The 19,179-nt window shown below is 35.7% G+C and overlaps 3 protein-coding genes across 3 annotated transcripts; all 3 read right to left on the bottom strand.

Annotated features, from left to right (window-relative positions):
* Positions 1-3,574: 3,574 nt before the first annotated feature.
* LOC142547695 (bet1-like SNARE 1-2) lies at positions 3,575-6,819 on the bottom strand. The gene is made up of 6 exons (XM_075656088.1): positions 6,549-6,819; positions 5,722-5,875; positions 5,495-5,551; positions 5,342-5,401; positions 5,177-5,262; positions 3,575-3,916 (listed from the first exon to the last, which is right to left on the bottom strand). The coding sequence occupies exons 1-6, from the start codon at positions 6,560-6,562 to the stop codon at positions 3,889-3,891; spliced, it is 399 nt and encodes a 132-aa protein (XP_075512203.1). The 5' UTR covers positions 6,563-6,819; the 3' UTR covers positions 3,575-3,888.
* Positions 6,820-8,951: 2,132 nt separating this feature from the next.
* LOC142547694 (DNA repair protein RAD5B) lies at positions 8,952-15,476 on the bottom strand. Its single transcript, XM_075656087.1, is given in 21 exon segments — positions 8,952-9,168; positions 9,171-9,246; positions 9,409-9,507; positions 9,595-9,666; positions 9,747-10,317; positions 10,424-10,536; positions 10,633-10,732; positions 10,840-10,962; positions 11,107-11,174; positions 11,477-11,629; positions 11,747-11,890; positions 12,018-12,242; positions 12,479-12,523; positions 12,525-12,564; positions 12,666-12,817; positions 12,929-13,078; positions 13,246-13,299; positions 13,401-13,530; positions 13,645-13,778; positions 14,226-14,762; positions 14,765-15,476. Coding segments are annotated over 21 exon segments (3,582 nt in total). The 5' UTR covers positions 15,317-15,476; the 3' UTR covers positions 8,952-9,124.
* A 554-nt stretch (positions 15,477-16,030) lies between these two features.
* On the bottom strand, positions 16,031-18,963 carry LOC142547693 (delta(24)-sterol reductase-like). The gene is made up of 3 exons (XM_075656086.1): positions 18,827-18,963; positions 17,007-18,272; positions 16,031-16,724 (listed from the first exon to the last, which is right to left on the bottom strand). Exons 2-3 carry the CDS (start codon positions 18,252-18,254, stop codon positions 16,281-16,283), a joined length of 1,692 nt encoding a protein of 563 aa, XP_075512201.1. The 5' UTR covers positions 18,255-18,272; positions 18,827-18,963; the 3' UTR covers positions 16,031-16,280.
* Between the last annotated feature and the right edge of the window lie 216 nt (positions 18,964-19,179).

The raw sequence follows: 19,179 nt of genomic DNA, 5'->3' as shown, positions 1-19,179 counted from the left end.
ATAATATTTTGCAATTTATTATACATAGAATTGTTACCATTAAATGATTATATATATCATTGGCACATTTTATGTTCGCAATCTTGTTTGATTTTGATATTAATAAAACTTGTTATTTTGTTACTAATGAACTTACCTAAGTATGCAATTAGCTGAAGGTAACTGAAGCTATCGAAGAATGCAAACTGAAAGTACCAACTGATTAATCGAACTGAACCAGTTCAGCTGATTGTCCAACTGATATGTGGTTCAGCAGAATACCTTCAGAAGCATGGCCAGCTGATGAAGAGTTCAATTAATGAAGAGTCTAGCTGACCAGATCAACTGGAAGAGTGAAATCAGTTCAACTGATGAGTCAACTGATTTCACCATCCCAACTGAATATCAGTTCAGATGACCAGTTCAGAGCATATCAGTTAGAACCAATCAGTTGCAGAACTATGACAAGCTTATTCAATGAAATTCAGCTGTGCACAAAGGTACAAAATTAATTGTCCAGTCAAAGGACAATAATAGACGTCACATCAATGTTTAAAGCCAAAATGTTACAGAGTGGTTGTCAGAAAGTACAAGACAAATATCAAGGAACAGATTCAAAATGCAACAAATACAATAATTGAGTCTCACTGTACGATCAATCTTCATGCCTATAAATAGAAGATGAAAATCAGTGAAGGCAACAAGAGAGAACAATAAGAGTGTGTGAAGAAGAAGGGCACGCTAAAAGCCTTATCAGCTTTCAAGAAGTAATCAGCACAGTTGCGAGGGAACACTTCATCGTGTTATCAACTCAGTTTAGAAGTCATTTTCCCTCAGTGTATGAGAACATCTTCCCGATGTATTAATTGTTCAGTTCTCACACACACTTACACACTATCACTCACATATATCAGAGAGTAGAGCTTATAAGATCAGTTGAGTGAGTATTGCACAAAGACATAAAACTTGTGTATATAGCCTTTAACACATAGACGTTAAACAAATGTTGGCTGGAAGGTGCTGCCTTCACAGTCTAATCTAGAAGTTCAGTTAGGCGGTAGGGTAAGTCTTAAGCTGAGTGAGTTTATATAAGGTGTTGTATAAATCAAAGTCTTCTAGTGGAACTTACCCGAGGTGGTAGAAGGGATGACGTAGGAGCAGTTGAAGTCTCCGATCATCCATAAACATATCTTGTGTTATTAACTGTTTAACTATTGTTTTCAAACTGATTTGATCAGTTCGAGCTATTATCAGTTCAGTTTTCACCATACTGAACTGATATATGCAAGAACTGATCCCCTTATATCAGTTAATCAGTTTACACAAGTTAAAAGCTTTAAACTGATTAGCTTTCTTAACGAAAGATTATTTCTAGTATTTTTCGCTTTTTTTATAAACAAACTCGATTTAATTCATCGGTGTTTACATTCTTAGAACACTAGCTATAGTAGCTCATTGAGAATATTGTGTTTGAAGCACCCGCAAGGGTGCCCGAACCGATCCACCATATAAGAACAACCGTTTGTCGTTTTACCAAAATTATAATTGATGATAATCAAGTAACTCAAAACTTTAAATTATACAGCAATCTAAACATTTGATCGTTATTGTATTTTTGTTAACCTAGTGGCAAGACTCCCCAAAGTTGGAAGGGATCTTAAGTTCGAGACCTTATATCTCGCATTAGATTAGATAATTACTGTACCACAACAATTTTTCTCCTGACAATCCATGAAAAAAGAAAATGTAACATTAACTATAATACCGATTATAAGATCAAATGTTTACTGTTTTAACAAAAGTTATAGTTGATGACAATACAATCAACACGTTATTATAGCTTTGTTAACCAAGTGGCAAGTCTTCCCTAAGTTGGGAGGGATCTTAAGTTCGAGACCTAAAATCTCGCCTTAGTTTAGACGACTACTATACCGTAACAATCTCCCTCCTAACAATCTATGAAAATCGAAAAATGTAACATTAATTCTGATAGCAGTTGTAGTTTCGAACGTTTATTTTTTTAATAAAAGTTATAATTAATGACAGTACAATCTAACTACAATGTTTTGATCGATACATTATCTATTTCGACAAATACACACAATAACAACGACAATATTTTCCATACAATTGGTCTTGCAAACTTATTCAAACCAAACAAATGACTTTGATATAATAATATTCATTAAAAAAAATTGAGCATCTTTCATTGTATCAAATTATCAAAAGATACAAAAGGATAGATGCAACAAAAATCTTTTAATTATTTAAACATCAAATTTGGATCGTCCTCGACTATAAGGACAAATACCACTCGTATAAATCCGATAATTTTTTTTTTTTAAAAAGAAGAAGTAAAGAATGTATATATTTCCTAGTTATTTCTTTCATATAAGACAACTTTGTCTTGGTTTATTATTAAGTAAGACCAAGTGCTAAGTCCGAGGTCAAAATAATAATAGATTAAGTTAAATAAACCAAGAGGGGTATATAATAATTATCTTGTTAATCTAATGGAGACCCAAATTAGGACAATTAATTTAGTTCTTATAGAATATGATTTATGGTTGAGCCTAGTGCAAAGACCTTCAATTTATATAATAAGGTTAACTATTTGGTTTCATAAATTTATAAAAAAAGATATTTTGTTAATTATTATATATTTTTTTAATTAGATTTTTGGCTAAACATTTTATTTGTAGAGATCTTTCATTGTTGGTACTACAATAGCCAATAAAGTTTTGGTTGTGGGTTTAGGTTTTTAAAAATAAATTTAAAGAGCTAATTTAAGAAAATATTTCAAACTATATTATCATAAATTTGCTAGAGCATTAAAATTATCAAGTTTTTACACAAAAATAATTGAATATAAGTAATATTTAATATATATTCACACATCATAAAGTTTTATAGAAAATCTTATAAAATAATTATCTATATTGTTGTATGTAATAATTGTCATTGCTTGGTAGAGCGATCAAACCGTGGTGCTTGAGCTGTTGTGCGGTTTAAAATATTTGAGTTGCACCATTACCACCAGCTATAACTTTTGGTAAAGCGACAAACGCTAAGTCCTACATATATAGTTTCAATTTTAATACATTTCCTATTTTTGTAGAAAAAAATCACTGAATAAAAATAAAATTTAGCATATATCCACGCATCACGTGCCAAAAAAACTAAGTATATAATATGGGAGCAAGAATACGTAGGATTATGGATACTGGAAAACATTATGAATTTCGATAATTAGAATTAATTAAAATTTTACAAAGATATAGTTCCTCACCAGTTTTTATCCATGCTTTAAATTTTTTTTATTCATTTTATTTGCTTAGGTGACTTTAAATTCGATTAATTTCAAATCTGTCTCTGATAAATTAAAGCTATTGTATAAAAATACACAATATAAATATCATTTGCAATCTCTCTCCCAAAATGAATATAAAATCCTTCAATCCAAATTGAACGTTATATGTTTTATCACACATAAATTTATTGCAAAGACTCAGTTTTAGTTTAATTATATTTTAAAAGTTACTTTTCTCCAATCTTGAATTCAAACACAGCATAGATACATACACAGCACATGGACTTTGGCAGTAAACTTTCGACTTCTTAAGATGAATGCAGCAACCTAATTGTATGTTTACAAACAATAAAGTGTGACAAAATCATGAATATTAAATGTTACCATATGAATAAATGGTTGAATTTTAACTATCCAGGAACTAAAAATGACAATGATATGCCATACTCCTGCTCTAAGCATAAACTTTCTCAACACTGCAACTGTATACGACTCGGGATTCCTGCTTCGTATATGATGGTAGGACGGAAGAACAAATGGGATTGAACAATATGCTAAACTGCATGAATGTATCTCCGGACAAGATTCACGATCCATCTTCAACCATACATGAAATAAAAGAGCGCCCTGAGAATGGTAGAATAATTAGCAGAGTGTGAAATCATATCTACAACATTACAACAATACACCAAATTTAACCACCCCAAACACCAAAAGATGCATCAATGTAAAAATAAAACATAAAAACAGCATGTGTTCTATTCAACAATAAGTTTTTAAAATGCTTCAATCGATCTACAAATTCCTAAGATTTCTTGTATGGATATTCACATAGGCTTATTGCCCTGTGCAGGGTCCCAGAACTCGGTCAGAAACTGGTTGGCCTATCTCTCACTGCAATGTTTTCTATAAAGTCATTACCAAGATTTTACCAACTAGAATTGTGGGTATTCTGGATTCAATTATTGATCTAGTGCAGGCAGCCACTGTGAAGTGAGTAAGGAACGATCAATTTGGGAGAATATTTGGTCCAAGATTTCGACCTATTTTGTTTATTGGGTCATGGAATGTGTCAACATTGTTTCTTTTTTCAATTTTCATTAATAGTGGGATTCAAGGTTTCTCTTTGCTGAAGAAAGGGCTTCATCAAGGCTATCCTTTATCTCCATTTCCTTCGCACAATGTTTTAATTATTCTCCAGAGTTATTAAGTGTAAGACAGCTTGAACTCAGTGGATTCTCTGAGTGTCAAGGCATTCATATGGTATCTATCTTCATGATACTCTAATGGGTGATTGCAACGGTTAGGCTACTAGGGTTCTTCTCCTGGATACATACCTGTGTGTATTCTCATTTGGGTTCTGAAATATATTATGCTTACTGATCAAAATAAAATAGAGCAGAGATTAAAATATTTGCAATTTGTTTGGTCAATAAGGATGAGACTATGACACCCCGTCCCACAGGTATAAAAAATGAGATTTTAAAATGTTTATAATGGACTATTACAGCAACTTGGATTAACCATGTTAGTAAATTGAGGACGGATACAAAGTTGTGGCTACGGGAGTTCATTGTGCAGTTGCGCTTTCGCGAGTCTGGGCTCAGGGTGTTACAGAAACAGTTCATCATATGGGATGAAACTGTAGGACAGACCATTACATTGTAAAGAACTGATTCACCAACTTAACAGCGTGAATTTTTTTCCCTGATAAAAGTAAAACTAAAGTGTCACTGCCATCCAGTACTTCATCAAAAAGCGAAGTCTTCTAGGCACAAATTGTTTTAAGCAAAAGAAATAATTACATGCAGAAGCTATTTGATGAAACGCCTGGTTTGAGGCTGAGAGCAATGAAAGAAAAGGCAGACACAAGAAACGGATGCTCACCTTATGATATAGTACAGAGCAAAGAACGATACGACAAAATACATGGAAAGTTTGCAGGCTCTCCTATTTGATTTCTTATCGAACACCTAAAATATCATAAGATCAGCCTTGGAAATTTTTTTAAAAAACAGAGGATCGTGTCAGAAGTTAAAACCATCATTTTACCATCTTGAAACGATCCATTGTTCCTGACATAATTCCTCTTGATGCATCCATCTCATTTCCCTAATTTGGAAAAAAATTCAACAGATAAGCAGAAAAGAGTTTTCAAACAAAACTTCATATATTCTTCTTTTGATTAACTTTTAACCAGCATACCATTCGATCTAACACGCGGTTATGACTCTCCACCTCCTCGTGTATGTCACCTGTTAACTGCCAAACTCAATGTTTTAGTATGCTTCCATGTATTTAAGTGCCAGTAAATATGCTATAAACTTAATTTCCAAGTGGCAGTAAATTGCATTGGCTAAAGGAAACTGAAATTAATAAAAAAGCTTTACACAAATCATAAGGAAAAGGTAGATACTTCAAGAAAAGCTAACCCTTTTCAAAAAGCTGACTCTATCATGCAAACTGTCCATAGCTTGTTCATTATGATCATCGATACCATTTGAATATGAAGAAGACGCTCTAAGACCACCTTCTTCAAGGCTATCCAATTTATCGAGAAGTGCGCTTCTTGAAGCCCGATGGTCCCTGTGACAAACATGCTTCACAATAAATTAAGAATATTAAAAAGCAAAGTATAGATCAGTTTGGAAACAGCGAGAAAAGCATGAAAATGTACCAAAACCAATTCACTAAACAATAACTAGAAACACATGAATATATACATCTCAGTCCAGATCTCATGAAGTTAACGCTATGCAGTTGCTTCAAATGATTGGACTAAACAAAAGCCACCTTCCAAGGCTTTGCTCAGTTGTAGCTAACTAGTATTTTCACAGTTTCTGAACAAGAACATAAGAAATCCAATTCCTATTTCACAAGTACAAAGCTATAATAGGAGCAAACTTTGAACTTAAAATATAAAAAAATAACAAAAACTCATTTCTCCTGTTTTGCCACGATCAGAGCATGGTGAGCCAGTCCCAAAAAAAATCAAGAAACTCAAATTTTACGCTTAATTTAGATCACCTCAACCCCTGTTCTCTGTAGCCTCCCACCATATGAGATCAATTTACACAACACTGTAACTGATCCTTTCTTCTACCAATACACTTTCCCCTCAATCCCACAACAACCAATTATATACAAGGTACAAAACCCACCGACAATGTAATCAAACAACAAGCAAAAAGCCATTTAACCTCAAAATTTCGGACGTAAATCTCGAAATGCATACAAAATTGGAAAAAAAAACACGAACCTCCGGTAGCTCATTGATTGCGACGGATTGCCTTCGAGACAATGACCAGGGCTTTGATAAGTGAATACGCACTCGCGCGCCAGCAAGAAATTGCAAAAATTTCACGAAAATCGCGGATCTACAAAATCTTGATTTCAAAATAACGTGGAATTGGATGTATACAGATTCCGGAAGAGCATGAGAATTCTTGTCCCCACGGAACGGAAGAAAAAGGAAAAAAAATTATATCTTTTCAAATATTTGATTTGATGGCATTTCCAATTTTATAGTCATTGTCAACCCATAATTAGCCCTTAGATTGCAAAATTGAATTGGAAAAAATGGTAAAATTGATACCGTTAATTAGTTGCATTTCAATATTTACCCAATACTTATCGGGCAGATTATCAACTTTCTCCTTACTTCACGTTCTTTTGTATCTTTGTTTTAACTTCTCAATTTTCTAAAATTTTCAAAAACATCATATTTTTTGGATTTTAGTACATGACATTGTTATATCTATCGAGCCTATTCTTGAAGGCATATAACATCAAGATAAGCAGCTACGCAAGATTTTCAACCTATATATCATTATTAAATGATCGAAATTTTTATTTTTTTTATAAACGACACATCATGCTTCCGTATAATAAATTGAACTATTTAACTCTTTGACCTGAATGTCGTCGCGATACCATTTTCGCCCAGAAAATCAATCATTAAAATATATAAGGGTATTTTTGTCAACTTTAGACTATTTAGGGAGTTTGGGCAAAGTTTTTTAGGTATAGAGAATTACGATAAAGATAAGTTTGAGTTTGGGTGTGACCCCATGAGAGTCGGTAAACAAGTCAAAGTGTAATTCTAACACATAGAGTCTCAATGTTGTCCCATGTCATAAGGACTAATGGTGTACAAACATAAACTAGGACGTTTCCACTCGATAAGTGAGAACCACTTGGAAAGTCCTTCATGGAGGGTTGTTCAGTGCACTCTACAAGGAGCACCTATCTGCATGCTCGGACATCACAATGTCCCCTACCAATGAAACATGGTACTCACATCGCAGATACTAGTCTCGCAGATACTATTCTCGGACTCGAGCGGTCTATATCCTTCTTAGCGGCAGCTGAATCGACTAGGAACTGTTTAGAATATACAGTATTCCAAATATGAGTTTCATGATACTCATCATATGAGCATCTCATATTCTTTCTACTATTTGTATATTCAAGGACTTTATCTATGCAACTAGCATGAGTATACAGATAAAGAAGTGCCAAAACAATAAATTCAAATATTATTAAAATAAAGACTGTTCATACATAGAGTTTAAACATGAACCTCTCGGCCAACACTTGGCTCGACGGGCACCTACTCTAACAATCTCCCACTTGCACTAGAGCCAACTACCCATATGCTTCAAACCCATCGATTCGCGATGCTTCTCGAATAATGGTCCAGGTAAAGGCTTAGTCAGCGGATCAGCAACATTATCTGCGGAGCCGACTTTGTCAATCGTGACGTCTCCTCTTTCCACGATCTCTCGGAGGATGTGGTACTTTCTCAATACGTGTTTGGACTTGTGATGAGACCTCGGCTCCTTTGCTTGAGCAATGGCTCCCGTGTTGTCAACAAACACCGGGACAAGAGCTACTCCATTAGGAATGACGCCCAACTCTTGGACGAAATTCCTTATCCAAATAGCCTCCTTTGGTGCAGTTGATGCAGCAATATATTCTGCCTTAGTAGTGGAATCCGCTGTACTGTCTTGCTTGTAACTCTTCCAAGAGACAGCAGCACCATTGAGTATAAATATGAATCCAGAGGTTGACTTCGAGTCATCGATATCGCTTTGGAAGCTAGAGTCGGTATAGCCTTCCAATTTCAGTTCCCCACCCCCATAGACCAAGAACAACTTATTGGTCCTTCTCAAATAATTGAGGAATGTCTTTCACAGCTTTACAATGTGGAAGACCGGGGTTCGATTGATATCTACTCACTACACTTAGTACGAAAGCCACGTCTGGACGTGTAGATATCATCCCATACATGATGGTTTTGTCATCCTATTTTTTCTCTCCGAAATGTTGGCGATTGTCATAGAAGATTTTTTGATATAAAATGGATACAAAAATATCGATTATTTAATTATATGTATATTTTCTTTAAAAATATATATAAAAAATAACAAAAATTCTTATCAGAACGTGTATCAGATTAATTTATTAAAACAAATATATGATCCTACCCAACTCATTAAAAATATTATTTTTTATGTCAAAAATAATATTTTGAAACCAAAATCAAACCGATTTCTATGCTAGATCGTGGGTATTATCCCCACTACACGTCCGATTAAAAATACAATTTAAATCGAAATAAAATTTTAATTTTTTTATGATAGTTATACATACCTTCATTTCGTTTAGATATATAAAACATATAAAAATCAAAATCATCAAATTGTGAATTTTTACAATACCAAAACCAAGCCACCATACATTCGATAAATAACTTCATGGAATCAAATGAACTTTGCTCACCAATGGTACACAATTATATAATTACTACTAGTGTTCATGATAATCTTTAAGTCATCTAAAAAGCATTTTGAGTTCCTCAATTCGGGCTGATCGACTTCGTCGTCTGTTAAAGCTCCGGCGATCATCCGTTGCTTCCTTGCTTGCACTTGATGAAGTCTTTCTTCCACAGTATCCTGGAAAATTTTGATAAATAGAAACAACTCAACTTGAGAAATCATTAATATATTTAAACTTTACTGAATACTCACAAACTTTGGAAAAGAATAGTTTTAAACAAAATTTGTTTTGATCTCTAGTTTTACTTTAAAATTGAGCTTACAAAATGGGAATTTCACCTTGACAATGAATCTTCTAACGTGAACAGTCCTCTTTTGACCAATTCTATGGATCCTCATAACTGCTTGCTCTTCTACTGCAGGATTCCACCATGGATCCTGCACCAAAAAAAACATTAAAATCCATTCATTAAGCAAGAAAAAAGAATGGGAAATTTCAAGATTCTGTATTGTACTATATTGTACCATTAGAAAAACATTGGAAGCTGCTGTCAAATTCAAGCCCACCCCACCTGCTTTAAGGGACATTAGCAACACCTATAACAAAGAACATGGTTGAATGTTATCATCCATGAGTGTAGAAAGTCTGATTTACTCTTCAGCATTGTGATGCTCACCATTTTTTCCCGAGTTTCCGCGAACTCATGCAAGACTCTCTCCCTCTGTTTCTGCACGAGCTTTCCATCAAACCTCAAGAATCCAATCCTCCTCTCCTTGAGTGGGATCTCCAAAAGATCCAAAAATGAAGTCCACTGGCTAAAAACTATGCTTTTCTCTCCAGAACCTGAACGGAAGATTTGCTCTAAGAAGTCCAAAAGTTTGGAGACTTTGGATGATTCTTTCCAGTTCTTGTTGACATCAATTCTGAAATGGCTGCTGGATGGACATGTAATAAGGTCGCTTTTCTTGAACGTTTGCCGGCAAATGGGGCAGAGTCCAGCAACCTGTGTTCGCCAGCTCGATATAAGGCATTCCCGGCACATTCTATGTGCACATGGTGTTAACACAGGGTCATCTGCTGATTCTAGGCAAATGGGGCACTCTGCATTTTCACCGTTTTGAAGGTCCCTGACTACTTCCTCAACATATGCTCGAGAAGGGGCTTGATGAGTGCCTGAGTCTGGATTTGTCTGGAGGAATCTTCTTGCTAGTTTGTTCAAGTCTGCATATTCTTGTGTATCACCACGGCTGTGGATGATTCATGTGAACATTGTTATGTGGGAGATAATAAATGTAAAGCCTAAATTTTTGCTTTAGTTGAATTAGAAGTTTTTGAAGATGTCATTGTTCTGACCTCATTACAAGAAATGGGTGGTTGCAACATTGCCTCAGTCTAAGTAATAGCTCGAGAATATTCGCGAAGTTATGAAGAACTTTGCCTTGAGCCACAAATTGATCAAATTGAACCTGTTTGTTTGGCAAATTATGGTCAAATTTTAAATTATGTAATTCAAGATGATCTTGCAAATTCAAAAAAAAAAAAAAAAACAAAGAAAAACTTACTTTAGATTTCTTGAAGAGGGCTTCATAAAAATCACGCTCAGCTTCTGATTGTTCACATTCAATCACTTTGACATCGGTTGGTGGGAGAACGAGAATCGGCCTATATCACGAGCACAGCATCCAAATGGTAATAAATAATCAAATTTCTCAACGACAAAACTAGAGATATGAAAACAAGAAAATAGACCATAGGTAATATGTTTTTACCTTCCGTCTTTATCCTTTGACTCCTTTGTTCTTCTCAGCATAAGTGGCCTCAAAATGGCCTTGATCAATTTCATACCTCTTGGATCACCATTATCATATGGCCTCTGAACCAGTTTGTTCCACCTGTCAAGAATAAAAAATGAATAGTAAGACTTTTGCCAAAACAGGCAAAAAGTTTTATGTCGAGGTGCACTAGCACAAAGCAGTTATTGGCCATAAATGTAATCCATATGCAACTTTATATAGCATTTGCTACAGAGTTCGTACCATGCCCAGTTGCACCATGGCTCTACGTGCAAGAAGCACAGTAGGCTGTACAAATCGTCCAATTTATTCTGCATAGGTAATGGTAAATCATCAAGTATCAAATAATAATAATGTGCAAGGTTTTTGGACAAAAACTCGTTTAGAAGGGAATTTTGAGGCTAACAGAGTTGGACAACTAGAGCAAGTCTGCTAGATTTTTTAGTCATGAAAAATTGAGGTTTTTTTTTTTATCGATACCTGAGCCAAAAAACATGCCTCTAAATATTGAAGAAAAATAAAATGATATGCTACAGAGTAGAGATAGTTTTAGAAGATTCATCGAGCTGACATTTATAAAAGCAACAACAAGCATTTTTTATGAGTGACACACCTGAAGAGGAGTGCCAGTAAGGCACCAACGACAATACGAGGACAATGCAAAAGCAGCCTGAGCAGCCAGAGTTTTTGATGATTTGATGATGTGAGCTTCATCTAACACTACCCTATGCCATTCAACTCTATGAAATATGCTGTTATCTGAGTCCTATAACATATATAAACAATAGAGATAAGTACTTAAAAGGGAGGTTTATTCAAGAAAATTATATTGGAAATAATGTTTTTCACAACACTAAACCAAAGAAGAAAAAGAAAGCGTTACTTTTTTATATGCTTCAGTTAAGACACCATATGTAGTCAATACCACATCAAGATCTGCAATCACCCTTGGGTTATCTGTCCTTCCCCCACCGTAGTAAACAAAGATTGATATACTATCTAGCGCTGAATGGGTTTCAAGTTCATCCTGAGTTACACAAGAAAATATCAAGGATATTCATATTCATGTACTTATTCAACTTTAAGTGAGAAGACAGTACATTTAACTAAAGGCAAACTGGCATACAAAATAATCAAGCTTTTTGGAGGCTGACCTTCCATTGGCCTAGTAAAGCCATCGGACAAATAATAAGAGTGCCGCCTTTTATTTTCTTAAAAGACTCAGCAATAGAGTCCCTTTTCTTGTTCTTAGTATATTCAGTCTCTGCTACTTCTTCCAGAACAACTTGTTGATCCTCTGGGCTACCCCTGCCATTTCTTGAATGTATCAATGCAATTGTCATCACAGTCTTCCCAAGTCCCATTGCATCTGCGAGAATCTGCATTTATTTCCATCCACGTAAAATAAGAACAAAATCTTTCCCTTCGTTGAACAATTTTAAAAACTCGATTATATTTAGAGAGGAAACGTAGAAAGAAATAAGAAAAACAAAGGCTTCCAAAAATTGATGGTTGACATACTTCCATGATAAAAAAATGCAACCTATTCTAGACTATAAAACTCTCGATGCCAAAGTAAGTAAATTTCAATGTTCTATAGGTGTAACTGACGTACTCCTCCTCTTGCCATCTGGCTTGCAGTTGGATATTTTGTACTTGCTTACCCCGGAGAAAATATTCACATAAATTGCTGGAGCTCTCCTGTCAAAGACTTTCAATTACTATGAAATTGGAATATGATAATGCAGTTTATAACTTGTGCTCCATTCCACAAACTCAGAACATGTGTGTATGGTACATACTCGTCACACATGCGATATGCTGCCCAACATGGATGAAGACTCCTTGCTGCTTCTTCTACACTTTCTCCCTTCTCCAACTCAAACATCCAGTAAAGTGCCTGCTTCTGGTACGCCCTTAATTTACAAGTAAGAGTCTCTGGAGGCTCCATTTCCTATGAAGTTAAAAGAGTACTTGGTGAGAAGAAATGGCAAAATAACATTTTCTAGTTCTCGTTTCCAGCGATCAAAAATAGGTAAAAGGCTATTTCTGTTATGGACTTCACCTCTAAGTTATACATGTCCACAGCACCAACCAGCTTATTCAAGGATGATTCTGAAATAACTTGCTCATCTTTGCTTTGCTGCTGGATTTGTTGGCAGCCATTTCTTCTCTTCGCTCCGGGAATAAAAGAGGCATTTTCATTATACTCAACCTGAAAGTTTTATTACCGGACATAAATAAGATTTCCGTGTTCCACCTTGCATGAGAAATACAATTAAGTTTCTTTTTTTTCAAAAAAATACAAGCAAAGAATCAAGCTATATTTTAAAGAATTCTGCTACTCTAAAATCAAAGATTAGATTATTAAAGTACACATACATCTAAGTTGAGGGAGCGCTTTCGAGAGTCAAGTTCTTCTGGTGTAAATTCAGCCTGTTGAGAATTTGCATAAAAGAAGTATGGAAGTCAAAATAGAAAATAAAAATTGCTGTGAAACCAACAAGATGTGCAAATTATTTGGAGGCAGCTGTTACCTTTTGAAAAGGATTCACTTTCAGAAGCTTAAACAATGTCAAAAGAGGATAAGTTGTGGCGTTGTGTGACGGCTCAAGCTTCCAAGACGATAAATCAGCCGCAGTGAAAACCGAATGGTGAATATAGAAACTACAGATCAAACCAATGAGACCACAGACATAAGTATATTTAAAGGAAGAACTATACAGGGAGCAAACTAAGTGGATGAAAAGCACAAATGTAGGATTGCATTAGACTTTTTACCTCACATACAACATAATCTCTTGCATCAACACAAGATTTACTGGTGCAGCAATGCATCGACCAAGAATTTTCACCTTGGAGGAATTAACTAGAGGAACAAGGCATTTTGCCCATTCCATCGGAAGCCGTCCAATCTGAACACCAAAAAATTACCATTCACTCATCGAAAAAGCTTCAAGGAAGAAGAGCCAGTGGTGCACCCATGATTTCTAACAAGATAAGGGCTTAAGACAAGCGAGGGCAGTGATTCAACAAAGTTGAGAGGCAAAACTTGCAACTCTAAAGTTCTACACAGATACATAAAAATTTATATTTTTTTGGGGTATGCCCCTAGTAAGGACCCAGTTTCAACTAACAAGATATAAGTGAGAGTACAGGAAAAACATAGATTAAGCAAAAAAAAAAAGGTCAACATTAAAATATATTCAAAAACCATTATTCCAACATTATTTGATTAATCTTGTTCCCCAATATATGTCATGATTCCTAACAAGGAAATTTAAATATGTTATGTTCATCAACTTGAAGTAAAATTGAACAAAATACATGCATCAGATAGGTAATATTAACAGATATAATACCTCTCCAGATCTTTTTGTTGAGAATCGTACTATACTTGAAGCTGCATTAGAAGCCTTAGCACTAACAAAGGGTGAATTGCACCTATTCCCTTTAACTGCACTAGGGAAAGCAAAATGTACAATCTCATTATTCTCCAATTTCCTTCCTTTCGTTGTGGAAAGCCCGTTAATGACTGTCCTCCCAACCATCAACCAATCTGGCTCCTCAACAAAATCCCCATCTTCGACCAATACGGTACTCAGCCTCATTTCTCGACTTCTTTCCGTTTTAGTCTTCGAATAATCGCTACAGGCTCGGATTTTTTTATATTCATCATCAGATAATTTTCTTGCACTCAATGGCTGTGCACTGATTACCTCTTTCATTTCATCTTTTACAAAGATTAGACTTTTACTCTCACTCTCTATATAAGGCTCCTCTTTCACCACCTTGTTTTCGGCTCCAGGTCCACGAAAATTTAGCGGTTCTTCGGAATTCAAACCATTTTGCTCCTCTTTGAGCAAAGTTGCACAATTTACATCGCTGCCTATCTCCGGTTTTCCCCATCCATCCCTTCTAAACAGCCATTTCCACGCAACTTAGCCAACCGCGCTTCGAAACTAAATCGACTACTTGCCACCAATGCCAGACACTTTTCGTCACCCGATAAATCCTTCCCCTCTGAATAACCATCTCCTCCCCCAAAACCCACATCACATTCTTCTTTCGCTTTCAAGATTTCCTTGCTTTCACCGTTTTCTACACTTAAAAACTCGCCTTGGGTGGCATCTGCTTCAGTAGATTCCTGCTTAACTAATCCCCACCCATTAGAAAAATCACAATCAGAATCTCGTACCTCCTCCCCACATTTATTTTGCGAAGGTATGTGAACACTGGATATTCTTGCCCCACCGGTTGATGTGATGGTTTTGTGCACCGCCGAAAATCTTGAAAGCGAATCAAGAATGTAGTTGATAGCTGCATCTGAGTTGTTGTTGCATTCATATATAGCTTTGACGATGGCGGGCTCGGGTATTTCAGGCCCGACAACTGATTTCACCATCTTGATTATTCTCTGCATTTCTTCATGCTGCATGGCCACGGTATCCATAGCTCCTCCGATCAAAGTAGTAAAATGCAAATTTTTTTCCCTGATCTGCACTGGATTTTGTGGAGACCCGGAAAGATTTCGGAATGATTTGAGGAAAAGATTGAGTTTTTATAACGGAGTGTGAATTAATTTTGGCTCCAAGGATTTTGATATTGATGAAGATTCGCGGTTTATTTGGAACTTTGGGAGGGAATTGAGGGTAGAAAAAAATTATTTAGTGCCTAAATTTTTACGTGAATTTTTTTAATTAATTAACTAATAAAAATAAATTTAATAAAATTAATATATTTTTTTAAAAGAAAACGATTGTAATAAAATCAAAACCCCGGAACCGTTTAGATTTATTATAAAATTTAATTTTTTTATGAAAATATACTACCAAATATTTATTATTTAAAAGTTTAATTTTAAAAAAAATAAAATAAATGGGACACTTTTTCTTTTTATACAATAACTCAATAAACATTCGCAGTAATCATAATTTTTCTCACTTTAAAATAAATTATAAATATATTTCATCTGATGGCCAAGTGTACAAATTAATGATAAAAACTTGTGTGAACGGGTCGTATTTTTGTGAAACGGATCTTTTATTTGGATCGTCCATAAAAAAATATTAATTTTTATATTAAGAATATTACTTTTTATTATAAATATCGGTAAGATTGACCCGTAAAGATTTGTGAGACCATCTCATGAGAAACCAACTCTAAATTAATTGGGAACTTCCTCATCAACATAACAAAAAGATCTGGTTTTTTGGTTATCACACACGTCAAACTACCAAATCCACATGATAAATAAACGAGAAAACCCACGAGTACAACAATAGTCTACCCAAAAAATCCCATTGCTGAAAGGAAACAGGATGCAGATCAAGAGAAACGACACACGAATTCAAACAAGAACACGGAAAAGATATGACCCTACGAGAAAAAACCATAAAACAATCAACAATAGCAGGCTAATAGGCCTCAGCATCTGGAGTCTCGAGTATTGCCTGTTCGGCTTCTTGAACCTCTTTCTCAGTCTTCCTACCTTTCTTACACTTGTAATAGACACTCATGAATGTACCGATAGCTCCGTACTTCCTCCTGCAATGCTCGTAAAGATCAGCATCAAACATTCTCCAGAAATTCTTCTCGCTGAGCTCAGATACAGCATATTGTGGCTGGAATCCATGGTTTTCAATCAGCCAGTCTTCCATTTTATGAACTGCCTCAGCTCCATCGAATTGCTCACCTCTTAGGACAGGTCCAGGAGCGTAGTAGACTCCAACATCAGTATACATCTGCGCATAATGTGTGTCGCCTTGCCTCTGATGTAGCTCAAATCCAGGTTCTGGATACACCATAGTTTTAACAGGGAGTTTGTACAGTCTGTGTGGACAGAGCCAGAGAGGATACAACTGACCAACTGAAGTGTTAGTACACTAAGAAGTCAAAGCTTACTTGTGATAATGTGATGCAAAAAAATGGCTACAACAAACGCCCTTATCTACCCTCCTGTATAACTAATTTAAAGAAAATTTGGGACAGAGGCAATGATTTTTAATGCTCCGCTTTTTCTTTTGGGGATGGGAGGTGTGCATTTTTCGATTGAATGGTACATGATTAATTCTATTTGCAACTCTTATCAAGAAAATAAATATTGCTTATGTATCATGATAGCATAGAAAAGAGTAACATACCTCCATCTCGCGATGTACCCACTCCAAAGCATCTCCAACCTTATATAGGGGAACAAGCATATCTTGGATGACATGCATTTCATGGTAATAGGTCCTAATAGCTTCTCCTTGAGTAGCCTTCAGAAGAGAAACCTTGGGTGGCATCATCCAACCAAGCAGATATCTAAACCAACACTGATCAGCGAATGGGAGGATGAGTTTCCCCTCCCAGTATAAGCACCTTGTGTGCCTGTGGTAATACTCTCTTGTAGGGATATATTCCACAAACTCTCCCTTCTTCAATGCCGTCTCAGCATGCTGGTAAAACCATGGTTTGAACCACCAACCAACACTATTGATTTTATTGCCCTTCTTCTTCGCTTCTTCTTTGGAAGCATATATCCCCGTCATGCACACAGCTTCTGTAGGAGAGTAAATCATGGTCTCGACAAAGTCAGGAACCTTGTCAGGGTTGTCTTGGTCCCCATCGCCTGGTGCAAAGGAATCCATATAAGCTTGTGCAAGCTCCTTCAGATTACCAACTACAGGCTTGTATGTTAGCTTCATGTACTCTTTGATAGGTATAAGCTTAATTTCAGCAGCAACAAGGAGGCCGAGTGTCCCCTGAGACCAGGGAATAGCATAGAAAAGATCAGAGTATTCATTGTCCCTCGTAGCTCTAACCAACCTCCCATCGGCCAAAACAATTTCATAAGCCACAACAGTGTCCGAGAATAGGCCATAAAGATGGGAGCTTCCTTCTATTCCATATCCATTGATCAGACCACCAACAGTCAGATCATCAAGCTCGGCAACAACAGCGAGAGAAAGATTCAATGGGACAGTAACCCGAGAAATCTGACCCATGTTAACCAAAGGCTCCACTCTTGCGACCATTCTTTCCTTGTCAACGTCAAGAACGTTTCTGAAACAAGAAAGGTCCACCTCAAAGTGTCGAGCACGCTTATAGTCCACGTTACGCATTCCAACAGCAATCCAAGGTTTCCGGGCTGTGCAGACAAGACCGTCTTTTTTTGGGTTCCTCTCCTTGAGGCGTTTCACAACTTTCTTGACATTTTCATCGTGCTCCTGCTGACGCTTCTTGAAGGATTTGCATTCTGACCTCACATCCCCAAGATATGTGAGGAAGTATAAAGTGAAGGAGATGGGAAGAACAACGAAGATGACAATTATCCATCGGAATTTGACAAAATAGTCCACCCAAACCTTCTTTCTCTTGGGGCGCAATGGGGCCTCGAGATCCGACATCGCGAAAAATAAAGAGGTCTACACCAAAAAATAGAAACAAATACTGATGTGAGAAACGAGACCAAACATCACATCCGCAAAGATCCACAAACTTTCCATGTCACTTAAACATGGTTCCATGGACCATGATAAGGATCCCCTGCCAAAGAACAAAAGCATGCATACAAGTTACATAAATTTTCAAACAACTAGCAGAATATTCAACTATCACACTCGGTAGGAACTACATTCTCAAACTGAACACAGAGAAACACACAAACCTCAACAGTATTTCAACTGAAGCACAAACAACCAGATCTAAAACACAAACTGTAATCATATAAAGTAAAACAAACTTCAACAAATCAATTCAACACGACCAGATCTGCAAAATGGAGGTAAAATCAAATCTTGCATTGGACATTCAATGGATTGAAAGCCGAAAATCACCCACAAACTTTAATAAACGTCAAAAAAAAAACCCCCCATTACAGAAACTATTCGCACAAGATAAATCTCAACATCATTGCGGCAAAAAATTTATGCAGAATCAATAAATTTTGTGAAAAAAGGAAGAGCAAGAGAAGGAGTACCTGTGGTAGTGAGTGGACTGTACAGTTCCTGAGGAACAAATTCTAGCTCCTTTGCGAAAGAGAGTCCAATTTATTATTTAAAAATAATAATAATAAAAAAATAATAAATAAAGAAATTGTTTAAATGGATAACCACGAAAAACTAAAAAAGTAATTGTTTAAATGGATAATTACAAGAAATTTGATAAATCCCAAGAGAATCAATCCCTATGTATTTATGTATTATACTATTGGGAACACAATATATTCCACAGAAATTGAAATTAAAATCGAAATCTAAATCGAAATCGAAATCGAAATCGAAATTGAAATTTCTTGAATATATTATATTTATTTACAAATCATATATTAAT

Source organism: Primulina tabacum, chromosome 5 (genome assembly GCF_025594145.1).
Source record: "Primulina tabacum isolate GXHZ01 chromosome 5, ASM2559414v2, whole genome shotgun sequence".
NCBI classification, from domain to species: domain Eukaryota; kingdom Viridiplantae; phylum Streptophyta; class Magnoliopsida; order Lamiales; family Gesneriaceae; genus Primulina; species Primulina tabacum.
This window is presented reverse-complemented; position numbering and strand designations above follow the sequence as displayed.

Excerpts from the sequence above, each read along its gene's own strand:
- LOC142547695 (XM_075656088.1), bottom strand. Across the intron at positions 5,263-5,341 it reads CAATGGATCGTTTCAAGATG|GTGTTCGATAAGAAATCAAA; the intron begins GTAAAATGATGG and ends ATGATATTTTAG. Across the intron at positions 3,917-5,176 it reads GCTCTGTACTATATCATAAG|GGCGCTCTTTTATTTCATGT; the intron begins GTGAGCATCCGT and ends TACCATTCTCAG.
- LOC142547693 (XM_075656086.1), bottom strand. The coding sequence starts at position 18,254 with ATGTCGGATCTCGAGGCCCCATTGCGCCCCAAGAGAAAGAAGGTTTGG. Across the intron at positions 16,725-17,006 it reads GGGTACATCGCGAGATGGAG|TTGTATCCTCTCTGGCTCTG; the intron begins GTATGTTACTCT and ends TCAGTTGGTCAG.